General features: G+C 46.6%; 1 protein-coding gene across 1 annotated transcript in view; it reads left to right on the top strand.

Annotated features, from left to right (window-relative positions):
• TTC7A (tetratricopeptide repeat domain 7A) overlaps positions 1–17,291 on the top strand; it is a 194,337-nt gene that overhangs the window by 59,743 nt on the left and 117,303 nt on the right. Inside the window, exons 11-12 of the mRNA XM_082217467.1 lie at positions 5,076–5,180; positions 13,796–13,913. Of these exons, the coding sequence (XP_082073593.1) occupies positions 5,076–5,180; positions 13,796–13,913 (223 nt within the window). The remainder of the gene's footprint in view (positions 1–5,075; positions 5,181–13,795; positions 13,914–17,291) is intronic.

Here is a 17,291-nt window from a genome sequence, read left to right as displayed (position 1 = left end):
GCATCGCCAGCAAAGGAGAATCCACAATCTCATTAGGTAGTCTGTTCCACTGTCCAACAGCTCCTACCCTTCTCCTATTGGATCTAGTCATGTGTTCTGGAGCAATGGCGAACAAGTCTGCTCCATCTTCTACATGGCAGCCCCTCAGATAATGGGAGACCCCATAATTTCTACTTTTGCTAGCACTGTTGTTGTTTTCCCCCCCAATTCAAGGCAAACTGCTGCACTACTATATTTTATCCTATATGTGGCTTGGCTTCTCTGATGTTTTGAAAGTTGGATTTAACAGGCACACTAAATTTCAACTCTAGCATGTGTAAACATGCATAAAGGCATACATAATTTTATTTGCATGCCGCCTTTCCACACTTCAAACTATGCTCAAAGTGCCTTACAACATGAAAACAAAACATTGTTGTTGTTGTTGTTTAGTCATTTAGTCGTGTCCGACTCTTCGTGACCCCATGGAGCAGAGCACGCCAGGCACTCCTGTCTTCCACTGCCTCCCGCAGTTTGGTCAAACTCATGCTGGTAGATTCGAGAACACTGTCCAACCATCTCGTCCTCTGCCGTCTCCTTCTCCTTGTGCCCTCCATCTTTCCCAACATCAGGGTCTTTCCCGGGAGTCTTCCCTTCTCATGAGGTGGCCAAAGTATTGGAGCCTCAGCTTCAGGATCTGTCCTTCCAGTGAGCACTCTGGGCTGATTTCCTTAAGAATGGATAGGTGAAAACAATACATGAAAACAATACATAATTAAAACATAACAAAAATAGTGATACACAATAAATAAGGCATGAAAAAATGCATGGCCAGACTGAAGCCTTTCCATACAAATCATATCAATAACAGCAACAACTCCCACCCAACAACTCCCTCTAAACAATAACCCACTGTAGGGCATGTCATTTTAGGGAGTAAAACTACATTTTTGCAAATTTCTTCAGGTAGGGGTCCTAAAAATATGTTTTTGGGTGTGAGGAACTCAAGTCCACTATTATTTTCATGATTGGACATTTAGCTTGGTAAGTCTTCATTTGATGACGAAGCACATAGACTGCTTTTGGAAACTAAAGAATTTTAATTTTACCTTCTGAAGATGTCAGGTAGTGCTTGATAACAAGAACAGCAGCAACAACAACAACATAGTATAACTGCAAGTACTTGGCAATAATTATTAATTGTATTAATTTAACCGAAATATATTTTAAAATTCCCAAATCATGTTATAAACTTTTTAACACCCCTCATTTTTGAAAGTTGAAAAATTCAACACACCCTAATAATAGTCCAGCCCAAGAGTCTGTTCAGTAGCCCCAGATTTTGCAGCTGGAGTCAGTCAGGGCCCTGCCCTTCCAGGCAAGATGGAACGGCCTGCAAGGCAGGGAGCAGGTCTTCCAGGTGTCACAGCCAAGATGATCTCTCATAGCATCACAGTGAGCATGTTAGGGAGTCAATGAACACTATTTATCTTTAATAGGCCTTGCGTTGTATTTGGCAGGTGTTATGAACTCATTAATGCTGAAAATGTCCAGTAATAAATTGCTGGCGTCCTGTGGGAAATGACGGGACGTTCTGACATTTAGTGGCAAATGTCCAGGAGCAATGAATATATCTTTAAGCATCATCACTTATCTATCTATCCATCCCAGTTCCCAAGGGTTCCCTGGAAGAGGGACTGGCTGTTAAACTACTCCGAGAATTGTAGCTCTGTGAGCAGAGCAGGGGTCTCCTAACAACTCTCAGCACCCTTAACAAACCGCAATTCCAAGGATTCTTTGGAAGGAAGCCATCGCTGTTTAATATTGTTTTAAATGTATAATGCAGATGAGGCCTGGCTGTGTGAGTGCATGTTGTCAAATTCCTTCCCCAGTATATAGGATCTTCCATCTCTGCTGGTGTGTGTGCACACGTAGACACACACACACACACACACACACACACACACACATAACCCATCATAATAAATGTTTTGCTTGTTTGTGAACAATGTGAACATTTTCCCATGGCAGGGCCGTCTTAAGCATATGCAGCGCCAGTGTGATGGCCTGGGATTCGGACTCAGAGGCTGAACCTGAGGAATCCCAGCCTGCACAGGAGTCCCCGCCTCCAGAGGGGCTGGGGCATGAGCCGGGGCTGGCGCATGAGCCTGAAGGGTCCTCACCTGTGCTGGATCCTCAGGTGCAGGCACCAGCTGAGTCTGCTCTGGCTCCTGAAGTGATGGAGGACCCATTGCCTGCAGGTGGTCCACTCTCAGCCCCATCCGGGGAGGCTGAGGTTGCCTCTGGGTCTGGTAACCCTCCAGCCTCTCCTGAGCTGCAGAGGCTCAGGGCAGAGAGGTGGAGGGAACTAAGTTCCTGCAGGAGGAGTGCTCACCTCCAGACCAGGAGAGGCGAGTCACCTGTGGACCAGGGCTGCCCTATGCCTCGGGGCAGATAAAAGCCAGCCAGCCCCAGTCCCAGGTTGCGGGAGCAACATTGTTGGTAGCCAGTTCCTGCCTGAACCCTGTCCTGCTTTCCTGCCTGAGTTCCTGACCTCACCCGACTCCCTGCCTTGAACCCTGCTTCAGCTTTGACGGGCAGCCTCCATACTGCACCCTCTGACTGGACTTGGACCTCGCCGCATGGTTAACTCTTGGGACCAGCACAGCCAGGGTGCAAAGATCCTTTGGGGAACCCCAAAATTGTCGACCTTTTTTAAGGAAAGGTTCCCCAGAGCCTCATGGTGTAAGCAGCATGCACTGGACAGGCCTCTCCATGGCCCTAAACCAATCCCAGGCACGCAGGAAGGCGGAACTGGCCGGCCACCTCAGCACCTCGCTGTCTTGCTTGCCCCTGAACTCGCAGCCCACAGCAGAAGAGCCCGCCGCGGCGCTCCAACCGATGGGCAGGCTCTTCCCCGGTCTCCAACTCTCGGGCCCCAGACTCTCGGCCTGGTGCCCCTGAGAGCCTGGCGCCCGGGTGCCCTGTACCCCTGGCGCCTATGGTTAAGACGGCCCTGTTCCATGGCATGCTGGCAGGTTTCTAACATTTGATGGGAAAGGTTATCAGAATTTCCAGGGGGCTTGTTTTTCAGAGCCGCGTTAGACACTTTGCTGAGCTCCATTTGGCAACGGGCCCTTTCCACCGTGTAGTCTTTTATTGCAACGTCCGCTATGTACTCTTTACTGTACTTCACTGTCGAGGGATTAAAGATTGCCTTGCTGATTAACTGTGCCGCTTTTCAATTACGAACCCATCATTTCATCAATGCTGGAAAAGTCAGGGCTGACAGACTCGCGGGCATAAATGAGAAGGGATTTATTCCGCCCGTCTCCCCTCCTCTCTCCTCTTTTAGTCCTGGAGAGAGAGGCACTTGTTGCACTGATGGCTTGCCCTAGCTTGCCAGTGTGCAAAGTGACTAGGGTTGCCAAGTTTGGTTGGGCGAAATATGGGACAGGTCAGGCAAAATAAAGGACAGCGGTTGTTGGAGAGTCGGCAAGGAGGAGGAGACACTGCGGCTGCCAAGGGTCAGCACTTTGGGATGTGCTGGCTCCGAGGGGCAGGCAGAGGGCAGGGCCTCCCTGGGCAGGAATAAAGAAAGGGGGAGCAGAGCGGAGCACAAGGAGCCTTGATTTTTTAAAAAAATGCTTTGTGTGTCTGTGTCTAATCTTCCTTCTTTCTAAAATGTATTTATTGGTGTGTGTTTTCCTTTTTGTAAATCTATCAAAGAATTAAATAAAAGCAGAATTATGGGTTTTTTTCAGGATGGTGGAGGATATGTGTGTTGTGTTGTGTCGTGTTGCATTGTTGTGGTGGAAATGCTCTTCTGGGGAGGAACACAAATGGGGGGACGAGGAGGGTCAGTTGTATGAGTGCGTTTGTGTGAGAAATGTGCCTATTTTCATCTGAGGAATGTTGAGGAGTATGTGGCCAGTGTGACGAATCACTTGCTTTTATCTTCCCTGAATCTCCCACCATTCGTGATGAGATCTCTACTTACCTTTTCCCCTATACCAAATCCATTTGTCGTCCCCCTCCCCCAATCCAATGGCCCCTATGCAGAATAGTACTTCCTTCTGTTTAATGCAGGCAGTACAGAAATTCAGAAATTGCGTATCATGCCTAAACTGTGCATAGGAGTGTTGGCAGCCTTGCAGTATGCTGAGCAAGAGAGAAGCACCTGAAATTTTGGCAGAAAAGAGCTTTCTGTATGCACCGGAAATGGATTCTGATTGCAGAGGGTGAGATAGAGACTGCTTAATATTAGGACAGTTTTCTGGGGTGAGTGGGGTGCTTGCTGGGGGAGCAGTTTCCGTGCTCATTGGCAAGTAGAACACTCTCTTTATTTAAATATTTCTAAACCAAACTTTAATGTGAAAATGTCACAGGGCACTAGTCAAACTAAAGAGACACCATTACAGTAAGGAAGAATTAAAAATGTCAAGCGCGTCATTGACAGCCGGTCAGTAAAGGATCTCGGGTCTGAAAGGCCTGTGTGAACAACACACTTCTTCCAAGATGCCTAGAAACAGGCAGGGACATCTTTCACCAAACTTCTATTGGCAAGGAGTTCCATGGGGCAGCAGCGCCTGCCACGTGAAAAGCCAACCCAAGCTCAGTGGCATAGGGAAATCACCAAAGTGCCCCATCAGAAGACCCCTGCGGAGCATAAGGAAATCAGAGGTTGGGTGGCCATCTGCCAGCGATCTTTTAGCTGTGATTTGTGCATGGGGTTGGTCTAGATGACCCTTCCAACTCTACGAACCCATTTCATTGTTAGGGTACAGCTGTGTGGAGCGAGTGAAATGGAGACATAAGAGGCTCCTTGGGGTGGGGTGGGAGCATGAGCAGAAGCAAAGCACCTTCCCCTTGCTTCTCAGTAACTACAACCTATCAGTGGCCCTGATCCGTGAAGGGGGGCAAGTTTATCAGCCACAGGATGCAGTTTCCAGGGAACCCCAATTCTTCTCTTTCAGGTGTCTTAACTCTGCGGAGTCAGCACTAAGTATTGAAGAGGTGACGTTTGCTTGTACTTGGGAGCTGCATTGCCTAACCAAACGCCTCTCCCCTTCTTCTTTCTCCCTCCTTCTGCCCAGTCCGCCCACGCCGTCTCGGTGCTCAAAGAATGCGCGAAGCTGCGTCCTGAGGACCCCACCGTCCCGCTCCTGGCCGCCAAGGTCTGCATCGGGCCTCTGCACTGGGTAAGCAAGCTGGCGCAGTGCTTGTTGCATAATGCATTAGGTGCCGCATTGACAGCAGCGGCGTTTGAGTGCGGCTCAAAGAGAGGAGGAGACAAGAGGCGGTGGGGGGGAGTGAGCCTGAACAGCTGCAAAATGACAGCTCTGCACTGAAAAGGGTCCCCTCAGTGCTGTTGCCCGCTGCTTCGGAGTGGGAAACTGCCTGCTCTATCCACTTCCCCTCCAAACAGAATACAAAGGCTTGGTGGTTGTTTTCCTCCTGTGCAGCCAGTCCAGTATGCATGCTGCTTCTTTTTTTGACGGGGAGGGGGATAAGCCCCCCCCCCGCTACAGTCAGACACTGCACCCCTTAGGTAGGCTCATGATTGCTGCCTAAATGTACATAGGAGCTCATCCGCTTGGTTTTCTCCAGCTGGCAGCTGGTTCGCTTTCTCTTGCTCCCAGTGTCACAACAGCAGGGTCTCTCTCTCTGTGTGTGTGTTCAAAATGTCAGCCTTGTTAAGATGTACCCTCCAGTCACCGCAATAGGGGTGGCTGGGAGGAGCCGCGGCTCGGAAAAAACGTTGATAATCTTCGGCAGCAGAAGCATCTGCCGGTTGTTTAGCTGCTCGGGTTTTAATAAATTCTCAGCCTGCCGTTTACGCCAGTGGCGTCTCCACCAGGTGGCCCTGCAGTCAGCGGCGGATGATGATCATTGGAAATATCAAGTAAAATAAGAAGTGGCAAGCTGCAGGGAAGGGAAATAGACGGTTGCCAAGAGCTCGGGGGCTGATTAATTGTCCTGCTTTTAATTGATTTGACTGAATAATTAACGGGTTGAAATAAATATTACAGGATCACAATGCGGGTGATAAAACGCCTCATGCAGGCCTCGCTTTTTCTCGACTGTCACAGTCAAATAAATACTTCCAGGGAGAATTATTTTAAAAAATATTATTGTTAATATTTTATGGTGTTGAAGTGCATTGTGCTCCTTTGCGAGGGCGCAGCGCCTTGCTACGTTTTAATATTGCAGTAAGTAAGTTCTTCAGGTAGTTACACTGACAATTCAATTAATGGATGCAGTCTTAAGGAACTTAAGGATGCTCGTGTGTACAGTAGAATAAAGTTTTTGTTCTTGAGGTTCCAATATTGTGTACGCTTTCCTGGGGCCCCATTGAACACAGGAGACATTGCTTCCAGGTAAACATGCACAGGATTGAACTGCTAACATGCAAAAAATTCTGGAATCGTTTTGCTATAATAGTTCTTGGCTGTGGGTTCTTTTCTTTTGGGGGGGCTGTTTCTTTTCTTCATGGTGTTCCGCAAAGCATTTACATGCTTATTTTTGTAGAATAATTTTAAAGCTTTCTTTTCCACCCAAAATTGGGCCAGCATCAAATATAAGATGGCAAATCACCAGAAAGGGCAAGAATGCAGTAACTAAACAGCAGCAGCGATATATCAGTAAATAATCAATGAGCATTGTAAAAAGCAGGCTCAAATAAAACTGTTTTTGGTTGCCTTCTGAAGGTGCTCAAAGAGGCAGCTGGTTCAAGTTCCCCCGCAATGAGTTCCAGTGTCTCGATGCTGCCATTGAAAAGGTCTAGCTGCAAGTCCCAGGCCTCAGTGCAATGGACTCAATGCAGCTGTGTCTTCAAAAAGCAGCATGCGGGAATAGACTTTGCTTAATGAGACACCTGCTATAGCAGATGACACACTCACCCCCTCCAGTTTTCCTTGATTTCTAGCCTCACCCGCTTTGCTTTTTAAACATAAGAGAGTTTGGAGCACAATTTCAGTGCAGATGTCACGGACGAGCTGGATGCAGAGGAGCGGTGGGAGGCACAGCTGGGGAACCCCCCAGGGGAAGATGGCTCAGAGCCAGGGGATTGTTGGTGGGATGACCATGAGTGGTCAGAAGGAGAAGACTGGGAGGAGGAGATGTCAGAAGCTGGAGGAGCAACAGGATTTAGTGAGCAGGAAGAGACTGTGGCAGAGAGCAGTCCACAATGAGAGGCAGAAGCAGAGGCTGAAGAGGATGGGGAGGGCCAAGAGGCTGCGGGAGAATCCAGGGGGTCTCCCCCCTCCTGCTGCAACCAGCTCCCCTTCCCTCTGGTCTCTGAGAAATCAAAAGAGCAGAATAGAGATTGGTTGTGCGCAGACACAGTTTGAGACTTTTGAGTGGGGAAAACCCAGGAGAGGAGGAGCCTTAGGGACTGATGGGAAGGCAAGGACCTCCAGTCCTCACAACTGTGTCATTGGGGCAAGACCTACTGGCAAGGGTTGCTGAGACCACTAGGCCTGAACTGCATTTAGGTTTACTTGAATGAAGAGTTGGCTTCACTGGCTTCGATGACCATCTCGTCCTCTGTCATCCCCTTCTCCTTGTGCCCACCATCTTTCCCAACATCAGGGTCTTTTCCAGGGAGTCTTCTCTTCTCATGAGATGGCCAAAGTATTGGAGCCTCAGCTTCACGATCTGTCCTTTCAGTGAGCACTCAGGGCTGATTTCCTTCAGAATGGATAGGTTTGATCTTCTTGCAGTCCATGGGACTCTCAAGAGTCTCCTCCAGCACCATAATTCAAAAGCATCAATTCTGCGGCGATCAGCCTTCTTTATGGTCCAGCTCTCACTTCCATACATCACTACTGGGAACTTATTACTTTAGTGCTAACCTGTGTCTCACTCCAGCCCAGACAGTAGATGGCAAGAGGGATGTGTTAAAAGAATATGGGCAACATGTGCACTTTGTGTGTGTCTGCCCTTCCTGAATGCACCAGTTTTGCTCCTGCCATAGAGCTTCCCTTCCTCTCTCAAGACCAACTAGTAGCCATCCATTTAGAATCTAAGTCTTATTTGGGGGGGGGGGGGATGTGTTTGGGAATATATTTAAGGAGACCTATTTATAGGCTACAGCATCAGATTGTGGGAGGTTTCAGGAGGGTGGGAAAGGGAAAAAAGCTATGTTCTTCTCTCTTCCCTGTACTCTTGTGAAAACTCTTCCACTGCATCGCCTTGGTGGATCCTGAACACAACCACTGTAGTGTTTTGCAAAGGCACAGAACATTTCAGGCCCCCTTACAACCAATAAACCGAACATGCCTGCAAACCCTGCTTTCGGCAGGGAACTGTGTCTTCAACCAAACCCCCCATATCTGATATCATTTGGGCAGGTGGGTGTGGCTTGACCGAAGCAGACTTGGGGGCCACAAATGGGGAGGCCTAGGTCCGCAGACCAAAAGTCTTATAAGCACTATAAGGATTCTGTTCCAGCCTGGCTGGAGCCCTGTAAGGAACTTGGCATGCTCTGCGACATTTAATTGCAGGTCCCAATGTAGATGGCAATGGAACATGAGAAACCAAACCCATCAGCTGGTAATATAATGCAGGGCACAAGTTAGCAGAAACGGTTAAAACACCATGCACGCCCTCGTAAATTCTACATAGTTCCCATCATTTATCAGTAACTCTGCCTCCTTCCATCAGCAAAGCATAATACTTCAGCCTTGGGAGGACTTCTTTCCTAAATACAATGATTACAGTCATTATGCGCGTTCAAATTGCAGAGTAATAAAATTAGAATGAGATCACCGTCAGTGGAAGTCCGGCAGGATAATTTCTCCATTACTGGCAGCAGTGTGAATAGCTAGGTGTACCTAGGTACCTGGTAGCGGCCGTTTAATGGAAAATTAACAACTTCTCAGCTAGGAAATATCAAGGCACTTCATTTTTCAGGAAGCTTTGCAAAGGCGACTTATTCTGTGCATTTCCAGCAAGCTATAAATACGCTGTTAGTTTTGGAATAAATTTAGAAATGTAATTGCCAGTTAGCTACAGAAAGAGAGAGGAAGCCAGAACGCAGCGTATAAGCGAGAAGCCCAGTGTTCTTTCCCTGTCTAATGCTTATTCTTTGGTGTGGTGGTATAGCTGTTGGGCTTTGTTTATTGTACTCAAGAAAGCTGTACTTAGAAATATCTTCTCTCCCCCCCCCCCCAGTCTGGTTCTTTTTAACTGCTTGGAATAAACATCATTTTAATAATTACAGCACGTTTGGAAAAGCACAGAGCACTTTCTCTCGCTAGTTTATCAAGCTGCCATTTAATTTACTTTCCTGCCCTTGTGCTCAGAATCTCAGAATGCTTAAGAAGCAGAAATGAATATTAATTGGGAGCAGCAAAGATATCCAGAAATCCCAATGCGCCAGGGGGTACAGTTAGTAAAATACACTATACCTCAGGGACGGGGCACCTCAGGGCTGGTGGCATAGGAGTCAACTCCTAGGGGCTGAGGTCATATCAGGGGCCCTTAATAAAATATTTGAGGTGACCAGACCACCCCAAAGTTGATGGGCTTTGCCATTCAAATGGCATCTTGGCCTAATCTCTTCCTTCTGAAACTTGAGTGTGGTAACAATTACTCGCTTTACAAGGTTGTTGTAATTGGGCATGTCATTTTAGGGGGTGAACTCTTTTTGCAAATTTCTTCAGTGAGGGAGTCTAAAAAATATGTTTTGGGATGTGAGGAATTCAAGCCTGCTTTTGTTATTGCAACGGGGCAACTGTTAGCTTGGTAAGTCTATGTCTGATGAAAAAGTAGACAGGCTGCTTTTGGAAAACCAAAGAATTTTAATGTTACCTTCTGAAAATGTCAGGTAATGCTAAATAGCAATAGCAATAGTAGTAGTAGTAGTAGTAGTAGTAGTAGTAGTAAGTGCTTTTTTCTGGGAGTACTCAAGGGTACGCAGTACCGGCACCCTTTTTCTAGAAGAAAAGCACTGATGATGATGATGATTATATAACTGCAAGTACTGCAAATCATTTTTTAATGATTTCTATACAAGTTTGCAGACATTTTACTTACCAAGCAAAACTGCATTATATTAATTTAAACAAAATATATTTTGAATTCCCAAGTCATGTTACAACTTTTTAGCACCCCCCATTTTTGGAATTTGAAAGTTGAACAATTCAAACATGCCCTATGTTGTGTTAGGATTAAATGAATATGGTAATGCACATAAAGTAGTTTGGACATGCTGTATAAGCCCTGTATTAATACTTCCTTTTACTATTACTGTGTGGATGGAGATGTGCCTTTCCGTGAGCATTTATATTCCACTGGAAACAATGCAGTACGCATAAATGTCATTCACATCTGGGAGTACGTTCAGATGCACATTTGGACGCAGATTTCATTTATGCCTGAGTTTCTTGATCCAGCAAGTGATAGGCACGCATACGCTGGATTACAATGGGCAGGTCTCAGTAGCTGGACTGCAGCCAGAGAAGCTCATTGATGGCAGCATTGAAATTGCCTCGGAAGTGTCAGTCGGATGCTTCAATAGCAAAAAAACTCACAAAACCCACGGCAGCTCCACAGAAAGGCTGTGAAATGCGGACCCTGTAATTCCAAAGGCCTTTATGGCAGGCCTTGCTCATTTAAAGGGCACATTTTAAAAAAATCTCACTGAGTTTTCTGTACAGTGGTACCTCGGGTTACATACGCTTCAGGTTAAAGACCCCGCTAACCAAGAAATAGTACCTCGGGTTAAGACCTTTGCTTCAGGATGAGAACAGAAATCGTGCTCCGACGGCGCAACAGCAGCAGGAGGCCCCATTAGCTAAAGTGGTGCTTCAGGTTAAGAACAGTTTCATAGAATCATAGAATCATAGAATCATAGAGTTGGAAGAGACCACAAGGGCCATCGAGTCCAACTCCCTGCCAAGCAGGAAACACCATCAGAGCACTCCTGACATATGATTGTCAAGCCTCTGCTTAAAGACCTCCAAAGTAGGAGACTCCACCACACTCCTTGGCAGCAAATTCCACTGTCGAACAGCTCTTACTGTCAGGAAGTTCTTCCTAATGTTTAGGTGAAATCTTCTTTCTTGTAGTTTGGATCCATTGCTCTGTGTCCGCTTCTCTGGAGCAGCAGAAAACAACCTTTCTCCCTCCTCTATGTGACATCCTTTTATATATTTGAACATGGCTATCATATCACCCCTTAACCTCCTCTTCTCCAGGCTAAACATGCCCAGCTCCCTTAGCCGTTCCTCATAAGGCATCGTTTCCAGGCCTTTGACCATTTTGGTCGCCCTCCTCTGGACAGTTTCAGGTTAAGAACGGACCTCCAGAACGAATTAAGTACTTAACCCGAGGTACCACTGCATTGTAGTAAGATAAAACTTCATAGTATACAGTCATACCTCTTGTTACGTTTGCTTCAGGTTAAATCTCTTCAGGTTGCGTCCCGCGGCAACCTGGAAGTACCAGAAAGGGTTACTTTCGGGTTTCGCCGCTCGCGCATGCGCAGACGCTCAAAATGATGTCACGCGCATGCGCAGAAGCGGCAAATCGTGACCCGCGCACACGCAGACGCTGGTTGCGTTCCGCTCACGTTGCGACCGGGGCTCCGGAATGGATCCCGTTCGCAACCAGAGGTACCACTGTATATCAGCTATATGCTTGGAGGTTGGAATGGCTGTTTTTTAATGATGGAGTCAGGTTCATATGGAGCAGACAGAGATGCCACCAAGCCCAGCTGGAGAAACTTCTGCATGCAAAGCAGTTGTTCTGCCACTGAGCTATGAACCTTCCTGCATAAGACTTTCTAAATCTTCTACCTCTGTGCCTCCACAAGCACTTGCCCCAATGCTGGGGTTTCATTTTAAACCCTTCCCCATTTTATCTTCCCATTTATTTAATTTTGAGCAACACCTCCTTCCTCTGAAAATCTAAATCTGCCTTGTCACCAGCCTGGTGTTTAGGGCTGACAATGCCCATATGTTTAGGGCTGACAATGCCCATCACCCCCAGTCAGCAGAGCCTGCTGAGTGGTGTAGTCCAGAACATCTTGAAGGCAGCAAGTTGGCAAAGGCTGTTCAAAGTATTTCCCCCTCTGCTCCAAGGCAGGAGCACTGCTCTTGTCCCCAGCAAGTTGTTCTTGATGAAAGCTCTTTAATACACACACACACACACACACACACACACACACAGAGGCACAAACACACAGAGTACGGATTTTATTGCATGAGGCCTTGGACTCCTGAGGAAGAAGAAAAAGGAAAACACAAAACAAGTTGTGCCAGCTGACTACCAGCTGGGCGGCAGCTTGCCAGGGAATAGCACCTGCTGTTCCTTCTCCCTTGTCATTGTGCCTGTGGGCATGGCTCAAATAGGCATTCCTAAACCTTCCGTCAAATGACATGGTTTGTGGGAAACTGCCTCCCCCTGTTTCGGGGAAAACAGCTTTCAGGAGTTCGGCTGCTGCTAACAAAACACACAGTTTCTATCAACGATGATGGCAGTGGAGAGCTCAGATTATTATATTTTGCAGCGGTTGAATGCAGCTTGTTGGCAAATCTTGCTGAGTGTTATTTGTGCAGACCTCCTACAGCTCAGGAGAGGATGACAACTTGTTCTCGCTCTCTCTGACAGCTGAGGAACCCTGAGAGGTTGCAGAACTTTTAATGTAGCCTGAGGCTTCTTGGTCACTCTGGAATTTTATTCCGGCTTAGTGTCCCAGAACCCAGACCCTTCCAACTCTACAGTCCTGTGATTCTACGAACTCTTTGCTCACAATCATAATCCAAAACAGGCTCCGCAGAAGGGGATCTTTTTGGAAGGGTTGGGGTGGCAAGCGCATTTCTGGCCGGCCGAGTTATGTTTAACCTTTCTGGGACGAAGGAGGTGAGCAAACCGCTGAGTTATTGACAAGGCTGGGTATCAAGAATGCTTTCCCACCGGACCCTGAAATACTGGTGTCTAACCTGGTTTAGCTCCAAGTCAAACCATTAAAGAAAACTTGAGCCTCTAATCAAAGTCTCCGAGAAGGAGGATCTGTCCAATAGTGCTAAGCTATGCTGCTTGGCTCTTAACCCAGAGCTGACACTGTCGATTATTGCTGACAAGGCCTGCAGCCTATCCTGTGAGCTAATGAGGAATACACTTGGAGACTCTCAAGCATGTCCTTCGTCTCCCATCTGCAGCCCCTCCTCTAACTTTAGAACATCCGCCAACGGGCCCCGTGCAGGCCTTGTCCTTCCTGCTTGTAAGTTAACGCCGATGACAGGCTCAAAATTTTAGCTAGGCATGCATGTGCCAGAGGTTTTTCCTTTCTTTTAATGGCTCTGCTCCTATGCCTTTAACTGCAGCAGAAACTTAGCAGGCGTGGGGATGCTGCAGGTCTGCAGAATGTGGGGAGCACCCCATTGAACACACCTTGACAATACCAGCCATTGGGTTGTCCACCAGTTTAAGATGGCTTTTACAAGGGAATAGACCAGGGTTTCCCAATCTTGGGTGTCCAGCTGTTTTTGGACTACAACTCCCATCATCCCTAGCTAGCAGGGCCAGTAGTCAGAGATGATGGGACTTGTAGTACAAAAACAGCTGGAGATCCAAGTTTGGGAAACCCTGGACTAGACATATTTATGGAGGGATAAGGCTGTCGGTGGCTGCAACTCTTGATGGCTATATTACCTCCAGAATCAAAGGAACCGATTTTTGCATGCACTGTTCATCCCAAAGGGATGATAATCTGTTTTGATTCCCCCCCCCCCCCGCAAAGGAGTGTTCTTTTTGCAAAGGGGCCCTTCCGGTAATGTTTGTCTCTCTTATTGGCTTACCCTTACAGCTGGAGGAAGGAGAGCGTTTTGCCAAGATGGTGATTGGCTTGGGAGAAGATGCCCAAGAGTTCTTAGCCAAGGGTTACCTTGCCTTGGGCCTGACATACAGCCTGCAAGCAACTGATGGTAACGTGTTTGACTTGTCTAATGTGGTCCGCACAGCAATCTTTCTGAGATGCCAGTTTTAAGTGCCTGAAGCTTATGCATTTTAAGAAGTGCATGCAGCAGCCAGCAATTTATTCCACAAGATTTATATATTGCTTGATAGTAACAAAAATCTATCATCTATCTATCTATCTATCTATCTATCATCTATCTATCTATCTATCTATCTATCTATCTATCTATCTATCTCCTAGGCAGGACCCCCCTACACACAAATGCAGGCATCTGCAGCCATAACATCATACATTTCTCGGTATAATGTCATAAGACACTTAAACAGGATGCACCTGGATGTTAACAAGCAATACGTGAAGTGGATGTTTCCCCTCATCTTGTTGTTTGCAAGCGCCTGATTTTCCAGAGTACATTTCTCAATGCATGGAGGAGAGGTTCATGTGAGCTTTTCATGGGTAATAGCTGTTGATAAGCCTCTATGAGTTTGTAGAATCATAGAACTGGAAGGAGATCGATGCAGGAAATCTAGGGCTTGAGTATTCCCAACAGCCTGCCAGTCTTTGCTTGAAGATATCCAAGTGTGGCAGAGAGCTCACCACCCCACTCTTTTAACTAATTGCTTCCCTTGTTAGACTGCTCTTCCCATCAAGTGGTTCCTCCTTAGTTTAAGCCAGAGTGTACCCTTCTGTAGCTTAAGCCCATTCAGCCTTTCCTATTTTCCTGTTTTCCTACCTGCATCCTTCTTAAGGGATGGTGTCCAGTATTCCGTACTCCAGGTGAGGCCTGACTAGTGCAGAATAAAGTAGAACTACTGCCTCCCATGACCTGGAAACTATGGTTCGACATCTAGAGATCATGCAGTAAGAACTGAAACTTGATGAATGACCAGCCTCACAAAAAGGGACAGGAATTTACCTGACAGGGGATCCAGAAAATGTGGCGTGTCCCTGGGAAATAGGAATGGTTGCAGCGTCTGCTGTAAGGGAATGGCCAACCTTTCCTCGCTGGACTTCTTTTCCATACTCTGATAACCTTTGCGACCCTCCTCTGAACCTCTTCTGATATGTCAAATCCTTTTAAAAAAAGAAGAAGAAAGCCACATCTTGTGATAACCGAAGCTGAAAAACATGTTGGAGCAGCTGTTTAAAATGCAGCCGATCATGGAGAATAATCAGACTTCTCATCCACAAGGTTCAGCTAACCACCCACTTGAGAGAAATCAAGGACTTTATAAGCCCAAGATGGAAAAAACAAGCAAGTTTCTGGCTGATAAAAAAGAGCATTTACTATTGCAAGCCCAGAGAACCTGCTTTATGATGAATAACACTTCTTGGGCTTCTTCTTCTTCTTCTTTGGCAGTCACTCGTAGCTGAGTAAGATTGTCTTCCATGAACACGATCTTAACAGTTTCCATAAGTGATGAGGATTCAAATTCTGGATCCACACGTCCTTCCACAGTGGAGACACAGTGGAGTTAATCATGGTTTGTCAAGCGTGCCTTCCTCTTAGCTTGTTTCTCTATTTCGTCCTGAGTTCGAGTGTCTTCAAAGCCCATGACGCCTTTGGCAAAGGCTGTTCTCCAACTGGAGCACTCGCAGGCCAGTGTTTCCCAGTTGTCGGTGTTTATACTACATTTTTTAAGATTTGCCTTGAGAGAGTCTTTAAAGCTCTTTTGTTGACCACCAGCATTACGCTTTCCATTTTTAAGTTGGGCATATCTTACTTGAGTCTAGCTGATATTAGTTACTGTATCTGATATATGAGCAGAAATTTCCTTCTGGGTATGTCATCAGGCATTGGGACTTATTCTTGGCTTTTTGCGTGAGAAGATAAACGAGTGTCGTTTTTTCTGCCATTTGCGGAGTTGGGTTGGTGGAATCCCGATTGGAATTCTTAATCATTGGTGTGTGACTCCAGCCCATGTGAGTAAATCAGTACAAGGGGAATGGATAACTGATGGAGATGTATGCAAGTCAGTGCTAATTTTAGCACATTTGATGGTTCTGTTCTAAAATCCCTCTGTTTTGCAGGGTAAATTGGTTATAACCATTGGTTTAATTATTGGCTATTCAGTCCCTCTGAACCCTTTCATTATAGAATTAGGGTATTTAGAAAGAACCGTGCACAGGAAACATCATGAGCTGGTCCGGAAATTACTGCTAGCAGCTAAATTTCTTCCTTGCCAAGTAACTGGCAGAATTGGCCCATCTTTTTCTTATCTGTTTGACATAAGAACGACAAATTTCACCCATTTCCTCACTAGTGGCTTCACCTCCAAGCTTCTACATCTTCAGACTGCCTGCAGAAGTCTACCCATTCATTCCCTGTTGTCTTAAGAGAGACAAGTTCATCAAGGCCCTTCTTTCAGTTTTATTTTTTGCTGTGGTGCAAAGCATTCCATTAAAGCCTTGGGGCCTCCTGGGATAGCGTCCTCAGGAAAGCAGAGGGCAGGAGAAGGTGCTGCCCGGCCAACATCTGTCATTGCTAATTTATGCTCTGGTCAGGAGCCAAAGTCTATCCCAGAAGAGTTTCAGTCACACACACACACAGGGACATTTGCACTGGCTGAGCCTCTGGCAAAGTTCTGTCCCCTCTTTCCCAAGCCAGCAGGCTCCCGACAGACACGTCTCCTACATCGAGGGGACAGCAGGTGCAGCACCCAAGCTCTCTCCTTCAGGCAGCCTTCCAACAGCTTTGCACAGATGACCACGCAGAAGTGCCAAGGCTCAGCAAACAGCTCATAAAAACCTGGCTCTGGGAAACCATCGGCATCCACGCAGGTAGAGGGGGAGATACCACATGCAAATGTTTCAGGGAGACCGAAGGCTGCTGTCCCCTATCCAGCCAGTCCTGCTGGAATCCCATTCCAGCCTGTTAGGAACAAAGCAGCTTCATTTCAGGGTTGCAGCCAAAAATGTGTATGAAACTGGTGGGTTGCTTCCGGCTAAGTCATACTCGGGAGAAGACCCATGGAGATTAATGGACTTAATTCAGGTAGTCATGTTCTCCGACCTAGTGGGATAAAACACACAGAGGCAGCAAGGTGATGTCCATTTTCGTGGGCTCCATTAAGGGACAAAATGCCATTGTGCAGAACTTCTCCAAGCCGAAAGTATCCAAAGCAGGCAAAATAAACTAGGGACATCTTTTAAAATGTAAGGGTCCTTCGTACACGTTCCATTTTTATTGTGCTTTTTTCACTCTTTTTGCGAGAAAAAGCACTTAAAAAAGAAAAAAGCAAACCCATGAAGCTATTTAAAAGCAAGAGACAACAAGAAAAGCAAAAGTCAGCTGCGGGAATTAGTCGGAAAGAATGGACATTTTGCGCCTGCTATGAAAACAGGAAAAGGGGGTTGGGTTGGGTTTCTAAAAACTGGCTCTGTG

This window comes from Podarcis vaucheri (assembly GCF_965113315.1).
Source record: "Podarcis vaucheri genome assembly, chromosome: 3".
Classification (NCBI taxonomy): domain Eukaryota; kingdom Metazoa; phylum Chordata; class Lepidosauria; order Squamata; family Lacertidae; genus Podarcis; species Podarcis vaucheri.
Note: the sequence above shows the minus strand (reverse complement) of the source record. Positions and strands in the feature narration are given on the sequence as shown.